The sequence below is a fragment of the Rutidosis leptorrhynchoides genome, chromosome 3 (assembly GCF_046630445.1).
Source record: "Rutidosis leptorrhynchoides isolate AG116_Rl617_1_P2 chromosome 3, CSIRO_AGI_Rlap_v1, whole genome shotgun sequence".
Classification (NCBI taxonomy): Eukaryota; Viridiplantae; Streptophyta; class Magnoliopsida; order Asterales; family Asteraceae; genus Rutidosis; species Rutidosis leptorrhynchoides.
The window spans coordinates 596,615,916-596,626,727 of record NC_092335.1 but is presented as its reverse complement, the minus strand read 5'-3'; the positions used below and the strand labels follow the sequence as shown (position 1 = coordinate 596,626,727).

General features: G+C 36.9%; 1 protein-coding gene across 1 annotated transcript; it reads left to right on the top strand.

The window, feature by feature from the left end:
• The first annotated feature begins 6,307 nt into the window (after positions 1 to 6,307).
• On the top strand, positions 6,308 to 9,285 carry LOC139902187 (lon protease homolog 1, mitochondrial-like). The gene is made up of 10 exons (XM_071884839.1): positions 6,308 to 6,514; positions 6,654 to 6,719; positions 7,105 to 7,287; positions 7,385 to 7,450; positions 7,787 to 7,897; positions 8,028 to 8,126; positions 8,209 to 8,274; positions 8,365 to 8,406; positions 8,563 to 8,602; positions 8,921 to 9,285. Exons 1-5 carry the CDS (start codon positions 6,308 to 6,310, stop codon positions 7,880 to 7,882), a joined length of 618 nt encoding a protein of 205 aa, XP_071740940.1. The 3' UTR covers positions 7,883 to 7,897; positions 8,028 to 8,126; positions 8,209 to 8,274; positions 8,365 to 8,406; positions 8,563 to 8,602; positions 8,921 to 9,285.
• Positions 9,286 to 10,812: the final 1,527 nt, after the last annotated feature.

The window sequence follows — 10,812 nt, the reverse complement described above, 5'->3', positions numbered from 1 at the left end:
AAATGTGTTTGTCAAATCTTATATACAAAGTATTATTGTGAGAAGAGTATGTCGGACAGATTAGAGATCAGCCCACTCACATGGGTGATCAGCTCCATCACTTTAGTAGTGACTAGTGAAATAGCGCATTTTAAGTATATTGTCTGAGTGACTACTGAGCACAAACTTAAAATATTTGATGCTACGGTTGTAACGTTTACAACAATATGTGAATTATTTAAGTTTCACATTATCTGTCTTATATATCCAGATGTGATTTCTTGTGAGAAAGACGTGTTTTTATGAGTAGATAGTGAACACGAGTTTGAACATTGAGTATGTTTAAGCTATCATCTGTGCAACATTGATTTAAAGACATACCTTCATTGAAAAAGGAGAAATGTTGCAACATGTGATTCATACCACATGTGATCAAAACGACCAATAAGGGAAATAGAAGAAAAGATCTCTACTTCTATGTAATGTGAGTCCCTTGAGGTATTAGTAACCTCAATTAATATCCTTATGAATTTTTCTTGTCTCTTGAGGCTTAGTTTGATGTTTGCTATCTTAAGGTGTTGCTTAAGGGTTATGAGCGATTCGACCTGGCGGGACGTTATTAGAAAAGCAAGTCGAGTTAAGGCCAAATGATTCTAAGAGAAAGGAAGATCATTTGAAATTCGCATTGATTTGTATTCACCGGCCGGCCAATTATCCTGTCTTAGTGACAAGTCTTAGTAATAAATGATAATTGGGAATACAATATAGTTTTATGAGCAAAACTGAGATCATGTGAGTTATTAATGTGATTAATGATCTAGGATATTGCATACTAAATCTACTCTTGTCATATTGTTTTGAGACGCTATATATTCCTAACAGATGTATAGCACGTGTGCTCTCAAAGTATGCCGGTCGCACAGCCTAGTTCCCAGTATGAATGGTTTGCGTACTACATGGTATGTTTTTCAAGATATATGAGTATATCAAAATTGTTTGTGTGCGAGTGGGTGATGTTGGAAATTAATAACACCCACAAACTTTTTGAGTGGGAGTGGTTGAATTAAATTTAACCTATTCTAAAAGTTTCTCCAATTAAATTCAAAAAGTTGGGAGTAGTTTAGGAGTTGTTGAACCGTTGACATCTTATTATTTAACAATTCATAAAGTTGAGAGTGATTGGACACAATAAGTGTGTCTATAAGAACCGTGAGAGGTTTTCTACAAAAAAAAAAAAAAAAAAAAAAACAACAACATAAAAAGAGAGATTGTGAGTATATTTGTTCAAGTGGAACATTGCAAACCGTTGAAGGAACTTAGGCCGTGAAACTTGAAAGCCTTCCTTTTGGTGATCGCTTTCCCGACCGGTGATCTAAACGTCGATCCTAATCGCTTCCGCCGTATAATTTCTGGTATGTCTTGAAACTATACTAAATACAACACTTTTCTTGTAATTCGGATGGAGCGAGTCTATATGGCGCACGTGCTACAGGTGCGGCTCCCGGAATAAGATCGATTTGAAATTCAACCGGTCGATGAGGTGGAAGACCCGGTAATTCGTCGGGAAATACATCGGAAAAGTCACTAACAATTTTCACATCATCGATGCGCTTCTCATCGGCCTCGACTTTCTTAATGTGAGCAAGAATTGCGAAACAACCCTTGCGAAGTAGCTTTCGAACTTTAAGGCATGAAACGAGATTGAGTCCGGTGAAATTTTTGTCGCCATAGACAATCAATGGTTCACCGTTCTCGATAGGAATTCGGATTGCGTGAAGGTCGCAAAGAATGTGAGATTTATTTTTGACCATCCAATTCATACCGATTATTACATCAAAACTTCCTAGTTCCATGGGTATCAAGTCAATTTCAAATTCATTACCCAAAATGTTTAAAGTACACCCCCGGTAATATGTGTCGGCACTTAAGAGTTTTCCATCGGCCACTTCGATGGAATAAGTAGTATCTAAAGGGTGTGGTGGAGTGCAAAGAGTAGGAGTCAAAGTCTTAGACACAAAACATTTATCGGCACCCGAATCGAATAAGCAAGTAACATAAGTGTTGTTGAGAAGAAACGTACCCGTGACTAGTTCGTTGTCATCTCGGGCTTCCTCGGTGTTGATGTTAAAGGCTCGGCCTCGGTTGTTGGGGTTGGCTTTCTTCTTCGGGCATTCGTTCTTATAATGGCCCGTTTGGCCACATTCATAACAAGTGACCGTCCTTGGAGGATTGGGCCCCTTTCGAGCGACGGGGGCGGTGCTTGTGCAATTGTTGGCCCTATGACTAACTCCTTGGCAACGGTGACAAATTAGCTTGTTACATTCGCCGTAATGATGTTTGTGGCACTTGTTGCACAAAGGTAAGTTTCCGACATAACCCTTCTTGCCGTCGTTGTTGAAGGGCTTTTTGGTGAAGGTGTTGTTGTTGTAATTGGTTGATGGAGTGGCTTCCCATTTCCTCTTGTTGCCACCCGAATTGTCTTCGGCCTTAGGAGCCGGCACTACAATTTCGTCAACCGTCTCAATTAATTGGCGGGCCATGTTCATAGCGGCTTGATGAGTAGTGGGTTTGGATGACATCACCCCTTGTTTGATGCTTTTTGGGAGACCGTGCATGTAGAGCTCAATCCTTTGAGATTCGGGGCTAACGAGACTAGGACACATCAAAGATAGTTCGGCGAAGCGTAGATTGTAAGCCTTGAGGTCGTTTCCGACCGCCTTCAAAGCTCTTAGCTCTTGCTCAAGCTTGCGGGTTTCTTCGCGCGGAAAATATTCAACAATCATCTTTTCCTTCAAATCGGCCCAAGAAAGGGCATGAGCTTCATCGGTTCCCACCGATTGAACGTAGGTGTTCCACCAAGTGAGAGCAACACCGGAGAAAGTGTGGGTGGAGTATTTGACCTTGTCTTGGTCCCGACAACCGCTTATGCTAAAGACGGCCTCGGTTTGTTCAAACCAACGAGTAAGCACAACCGGTCCCCCGGTTCCATCATAAGAGTGAGGTTTGCACCCCATGAAAGCTTTGTAGGAGCACCCTTCGCTAGAGTTACCGGCTCCTTGGTTGTTGTTGTTATTATTGTTGTTGTTGGACGAGTGACCGGCCATGGCCGCATCCACGGCGGTGGCTATCATGCGTTGCAAAGCTTGTTCGGGAGTTTCGGGAGGGGCGCGTCGACGAGCCATTGTTCCTTCAAAACACCAGAATACTGTTGGTTAGTATTCTAAATAATACTAACCGTGATATGAAATAAAGATAGAGAGAAAAATTATCCTTGACTCGCCTTAAATTCTTTATGTCATAATGTCGGAATGTTCATATGAGTCACCGTAATATAATCCCGGAAATTATATTACCCTAATTCATATGTGCATTCGACATTACTACATATAGTCAAGGTGGCGTGTCAATTAAATCATACAACGCAAGAGTAAGATAGAATAAGAGTAGATATGAGTAAGAGAGTTCGAGTATAAATGCACAAGTAGTCAGGTAATTCCTATGTCAAGTCTATATGCCGGTTGTAGTCTAGACTCACCAATGTGGGTGACCCTATGACTCGGGGTTGACACTAATGAACTCTAAATCCCTACAACCAAGGCTCTGATACCACTTGTAGCGACCCCGACAAATCGTCAAGTGACGGCGTCGTCTACGTATGGTCCCATTACATGGTTATAAGTATTTATAACAAAGTTTGACCGAAAATATGTCGCATACATTTCATAAAGGATGTTTCAATGTTTACAAAAGTAATTCCCAAGACAAGTACATAACAAAAGTTATTGTTCATATGAAACACGTGCGACATAGTTTAAAATAGCCAAAAAGACGCTCCACGTATGCAAGTATACTCGACATCCAATGCAAGTATCAAAAAGTATGTGCGGAAGCATGTATCACCTAAGTTCAAGGACCTGAGAAAAACATAGAGAATCTGTCAACGAAAACGTTGGTGAAATCATAGGTTTAAATAAGTAAATGAGTAAAAGCAAGCTGAACCACAAGAGTTGCAATATTGATAAAGTCATAGTACATTCTAAAAGTTAATATTCACGAGCACCCAATTATCAAAGCTTAACATTCCGTCCGTTGAATACCCCATAAATTAGTGCTAGAACAACACTGTTTCCCGAAAATATATTTCATCCGTAGACGGTAGCGAACCGTCAAAGATGAGGGTTGTCAACCCATATGGCCATATAACATAAGTTCTCGCTTACACCATCTGATGTAACTAATGATAATCGGATTGAGGATTTTCGTTCTAAACTCGTATGTAGAATGTTTGTTTTTCCGTTCTTGTGTTCACTTAGTTCAAAAGAATCGTTTATGTTTTCTCATCCCAAAAGTAAGTTTAAAAGAGTAAAAGTGGGACTATGATCTCACCTTGTATGCACGAACCAAAAAGTACTTCGACAAGTAAACGTGCAAGAAACAATGCTAGTCTTGACCTAAACAAATAGGTTGTATCAATAACGATAGTCACGAAGGGTCAAAGATGTTTAATTAGTCCTATGGCTCGTTACGACTCGATTAATATAGCACGTGGATCAATTTGTCAAGTTTCATGCACGACACAAGTAGTTAAGCATGTTAGAACGATTGTATAATCGTTTGGTTAAGTTTGACTAAAAGTCAAACTTGGTCAAAGTCAAAGTCAACGGGGTCGGGTCGGGTGTCCGACAATTTTCTCATGATGAGAAGTCATATACGAGCATAATAGTCAAGTTTCATGGTAAACGGGGTTATAGTAAAGCGGGAAACATTTTTGTGACATGAAAAACAAAGACAAAATGAGCTGGGCAGTATGCGCGGCGCGCTATGGGTTGCGCGGCGCGCACCCAAGTGTAAATCCTGGTCAGAACTTAACCACGAAGGCAAACATCTGGGATTTCTAATTCTGCGCGGCGCGTGGGTATATGCGCGGCGCGCAATACCTGGGAAACATGCAGTTTGCAGAAAAATGGTCCAAGTCACGAACCAAAATACAATTTAACACATCTCATGCACCGAAAACACTTAAAACGCATATCATATATCATTAGAAAGGTAATTTGACAAGGAGAATAACTAAACGCATTTACTCAATCAAAACCAAACAAACTCATATCAAAATCACCATTAATGCTCATCATTTATTACTCCAAGTTCATAAATGCCATATTATGATTCGGGAAATTAATGCACATGTGTAATACGCCGTTTTGAAGATAATCAAGCATACAATACAACTAAACGCAAACAAAACAACATGGCAATCATTCAATGCATCTAAGATTCATTTCAAGTTCATCAAACCCTAAACTAAATTCATCAAATTTCATAATCAAGTTTAGGAGGTTTCCTTAATCAAACTTTACATCAAAATAAAGCTAGTAACACTAGGAGCATAATTAAAACATGAAGTCTTAGCATCTAACAACATATAAACACTCAAATCTCAAGGTTAAGCATGTTATCTTTCAATATGAACTAGTTACATCAAAATAACAAGAACAAGCATACAAATCACATAATCATACTAGACTTGAGCCATAGACACTAATCAACAACCTTTTAACTCAAAAATCTCAAGAACACATAAAATTAGTGATTTTAGAAAGTTACCCAAAATTGATGAAATCGGTATGGAATCGAAGAGGATGTTGCAAGGATTCCAAATATGTATTTTGTTTGAATTGAAGCTTGCTAGAAATTAAATGGATGATGATTCCTTGATGTGGTGAATTGAAAGAAAATGTGAAAGTAGGAGAAGAAAAGAGAAAAGAAAATGAGAAAATGATGAGTGGATGAGGTTGAAGGTTTGACTAGTTGACCTAGTCAAATCTTTGGCCTCTTGGCAAAACTAGTCCCTCAACTTTGAATCGGGTGCGTTAAATTACCTACACAAGATATTTTGAAACGCGTATTAACGGGAGATGTTATAAACATATAACGGAGTTTGAAATAGTATAAAGGAAAAATAAACGGAAAAAGGCGGGATGTTACAATAATAAAAATTTTGTATTTTTATATTAGGGTTAAGCGATTTACTACCCCACATATGTATTTTTATATTAATAATTCAAAACCCAACAACAAAATTTATTATGTATTTTTCTATAAAGGAAATTACTATATTTAGTACACATGCCAAATGTTACTCTCTTATTTTTATCGATTTATTAGTTTATTACACACGTGCCAAAATAAATTATGAACACACGCGTATAAAACAATCATTTTGCTCACATTTTTCTCATTTCTTTTCCGTCTCCATTCCTTCCACTCAAAAACTCGAGAATCCAATTACACACTAATTTACATAAACCCTAACCCTAAATCCCCAATGTTGAAGGCGTTAAGGTCTTCTCCAAGAGTGCTTCGTCCTGTTCTAGGGTTAACAAACCCTAGCTTGTTACAAACACGTTTTTCAAGTTCGGATTCTAGTGATGGACCCGGGTCGGAGTGTGTTCCCGCTGTTGAAGAAACTCAATCGAAATCTGCAGCGCCAGTTGCTGCTACAGTTATGAGAGTGCCACTTGAAATTGCTAAGGTTTTACTATTTCTTTACTTTACTTGGTGTTTGATTTAGTAGTACAATTTTAGGATTATGTGTGTATTCAGTTTACAGAGCAAATAAATAAATACTCCTATTTTTAATTTGTGTAATTTATGTATCTCTAAATTTGCAGGTGTTAGCATTGCCATTAGCACATAAACCCTTATTTCCAGGATCTTATATTCCAACATATGTCAAGGTACTCACATTTTTCCTTTGCTAGATTGGTGTTTTATATAGTATAGGACTAAAAATGAAAAATGAAATTGGTAGAAAAAGTGGGGGTGCATAGGTTGTCTTTCTCCGACAAAGCCTCCTTACAAGTTCAAATTATTCCATTAAAAGAGCTTAAAATCATAGGAAAACCATAATTAATCATACTGAACCCATATATAAATACATGTAATCGAAATTAGGTCGTCGGAGGCATGTGACCCCGACTGCACCACACTGAATCTGCCCCTGATGCTAATCCCATCCCAAACCCCATTGAAGTTTACTTGTTTTGTTTTGTTCTGTTTAACATAAAATTTTGTATAATACTGTGTTATTATAACTTCTACTTATATGGTTATACCTTCCAGGATGCTAAACTACTAGCTGCATTGTCTGAAAATTTGAAAGGAGAGGTTCCTTATGTTGGTGCGTTCCTTGTAAAAGCTGACCCAAGATCTGAGTTGAGTGGCTTAAATATAGAGAAAAAAATATATGAGTTTAAGGGCAAAGATTTGTTTAATCGTCTCCATGAAGTAGGTACACTGGCCCAGGTACGTGTGATGCGGATAATGTTAATTAGTCGTGGTAAACTTGTATATATTACTATGTATGTATTATCAGTGATAAGTTTTTGGTCTTTTTAAGTAGATTATACCAATTCAAGGAGATGAGGTTGTTCTTATGGGTCATAAGCGGCTTCGGATAACAGAGATGGTGAGTTGATAGTTTCCTTATGTACATATATTAGATATATTAGGTATGTATATATAAGGGACTAATGAAATTAGGGTTTACAAATATGAGGACTAATAATGTAAATGTCTAGAAATGAAATTGAGGTGACCTGGAAGGTTACTTGTTATAAAAGGTTAAATGCATACAATAGTAGAGATTTAAAAGTTGAATGCATACAATAGGAGATTTGAAAGTTGAGTGCATACAATAGGAATTTGGTGAAAGTTTAATTCATTTTCAAACAATTTTCTCTAATATTTTTCATCAATATTACTGTTGGGTTTATATTTTTGTATAATTCTCTCTGTATTTCAGAATTCAGCATACAACATGGATGATGATGTGATCAAGGCAACATATTTTGAGGTTGTAAAAATCCTTAAAGATATTATGAAGACACATCCTAGTTGAAGGGATCTTGTTGAGGTTTAGCACTTTTTTCAATTGCATCTGCTTTTATCATATACGTATAACTTATTGAGAAGATTAACCAAATTACGGTGCTAACTTTTTTTCTCCATATAATAATGGCTTGGATTTCATATATTTTTTACAGCATATTGGTGATTTGAATTATCCAAGAGTCGCAGACTTTGCTGCTACAGTATCTTTTTTGGACAAACTACAATGTCAGCAAGTGCTTGAAGAGCTAGATGTAAGTAACATTTAATATTCCATAAACTTTTTCTTTTTTTGGGTGCATATGATTAAAAATATCAACATAATTGTCAATGTAGGTGTACAAACGGTTGATACTAAGTCTGGAGCTATTGGAGAAAGAAATGGGGATATATATGATTCATGCAAGTTCTGATGACTTCTTATAACATGCATATTTAGAAATCAAAATTAGTTCTTTATAACGTTTTAATGTTGTTCTTGCTTTTGTTCAGGAATGCGTAGTAAAAGAGATGGAGTATAAGATTATCATAAAGGTGGCTTCTTAGTTTTATTTTTCTCTATTGCTGCAATTTATGTTTGCACCATCTTTCAAATTCCTCTGTGTCATAAGCAGTGGCGGAACGCAATTTATGACTCATTAGATTATAAACTTGTCAGAATATTTAATGATGGATGTCATCTTGTTGCAGGAATTAGGGGTTGACAGAAATGACAAAACGGCACTCATTGGTAACTTTCTTGTTCACTTTTATAAGATGTGGATGCAAGGTTGTAGATATCACTAATTGGGGATTAATCTGACTTTTAACCTATTTATACCCATTGACCGGTTCATATGACTTTTAACCTATTTATACCCATTGACCGGTTCATATGATCGATTTAGGGAGGTTACCGCCTGCTTCTAAAACCTATTTTAAAACCCTGTGTCGGGTGCATGTAACTCTTATATCATACCCTATAACTATTTATGAAGTGACTGAACGTTTTCTGTATAGTCTTGAGTTATTTAATTTGATCTAGACAATAAATTTGTTTTTGTTGCAGATAAATTTCGGGCTAGAATCGATGCAAACGAGGCAAAAATCCCACCTCATGTTCTACAAGTTATGGAAGAAGAAATGAAGAAACTACAAGATTTGAAAAGCATTTCAACAAAATTCATTAATACATGTGATTATCTTGGTTGGTTTAGTGATTATCTTGGTTGGTCGACTGCCTTACCCCCCAGTTGCTATAGCCCTGTTAGTAAGTAGGGGAGTAAACATGCTGCTGCTATTACTGGTCTGTAATTAAACATGTTTTAGGTGGACCTTTTAGTTGAAGATTATTGAACCTTTTAGTTGAAGATTATTGAACCTTTTAGTTGGAGCCATTTAAAATGGTGTGTGGATTAACATGCTGTTATGTTACTGGTCTGTAAACATATTTTGAACATTTGGCATGTAGCAAGCTAGACTTCGCATCAACTTTTGTGAATATCAGCAAACTATTCAAAATGCTCATGACAAAGGCATTATTGTTGTACTGTACAACTCAGTATAAACCAGTTTATAATTTAGAAGCGTAGATTCGATGTCATAACAGCTGATTTATAAGTTTCATTTTGATATTTGGCCTCTTACTCGATCTCTGATGCTACCCTAGAATCCGCAATCGTATAGAAATAGATGAATATCAGAAGTTTTGTGTTAAAAACTTATCGGCAGACATTAATATTCAGCAAAACAGATGGAGTTGCATGTGTGTTATAATATATTTGGGTAGACATATTTTGTTACTTGTTTATTACCCTGATCAGATGTACAATGTATATGAGAACATTATGTTATACATAGTAGCCACTGAGTTACCCAATGAAGCACACCACCTAGGTTCAATTCCTGGCTATGCCAAATTGTTCAAAAAGAGAGTGTGACTAGAGGGTGCCCGCATAATGCGCAATTCACCCGGTACCAGGTCTCGCGCTCGGGGGGCTTGATTACCCGAGGTTTTACCTTCTATCGGGGAGCCAATGTGCTCGTTCATAGGCGGGTTTCCTCGCTTACCCAAAAAAAAAAAAAACCTGTTACACTTATTTTTGTCCCGCGATGGTAGCCCAATAATTGAAGGACTATGATGCGTAAAGAGGATGTTATGAGTTCAATCTCATCTCCATGTGACGTCTTTTTTTATTATTATTATTTTGGCAAAGAAACGAATACTCATACAGAAACGAGGCCGTTTTCCGAAAGAAAACGCCCTCAACATGAAACAAAAGGACAAGGAGAGAACGGGGGAGCTCGAACCTAGAAAGCAACAATCTAAACAAAAATTATCTAAAAACGAGCCTCCCTTACAAACATATAAACTAAACAAAAACCGAAAAATACACGAAAATACAAGGAACGAAAACAACCCAAGAACACAAAACGGCCTAACAACAATCAACCTTGAGGACCCGCCCTTTTAAATTTACCATTGATCGTCTCTTTAGTCATATGAGTTATGAGGTTTTCTTCTCTCATATTAAATGTGGGACTGTTAGATGGATAGTGTTTATGTTTATATATATTGGATTATTTAGCATGTGTTCTATAAGGGCCCGTTTACTTATCTAGTTCACTAGGGTTGAGTACTTGCTTAATCCTATTTATATATATGTATCCTGCATCTATAATGATACACAATAATATTACGCCCTTTACGATTCTCTCTAACATGGTATCATGAGCTAAAACCCTAAACACCCTCCCCACCACTTCAAAAAAAAAAAAAAAAAAAATTACGATCAACCATCATAATAATTGTTCATAGTCTGCAAAAACAATCACCATCAACCCATCAATATATATTGATAGATCCCATATTCCAAATAAAGCCAACTATCGATCACTCTGTTATAAAAGCAAAGACTCCTTCAAAAAGATTATTTAAATTTCTTTTTAAACACCCTCACA

Coding starts and splice junctions, on each gene's coding strand:
- LOC139902187 (XM_071884839.1), top strand. CDS start 6,308: ATGTTGAAGGCGTTAAGGTCTTCTCCAAGAGTGCTTCGTCCTGTTCTA. Junction 6,515..6,653: donor TGCCACTTGAAATTGCTAAG/GTTTTACTATTT, acceptor CTAAATTTGCAG/GTGTTAGCATTGCCATTAGC. Junction 7,451..7,786: donor GGCTTCGGATAACAGAGATG/GTGAGTTGATAG, acceptor TCTGTATTTCAG/AATTCAGCATACAACATGGA.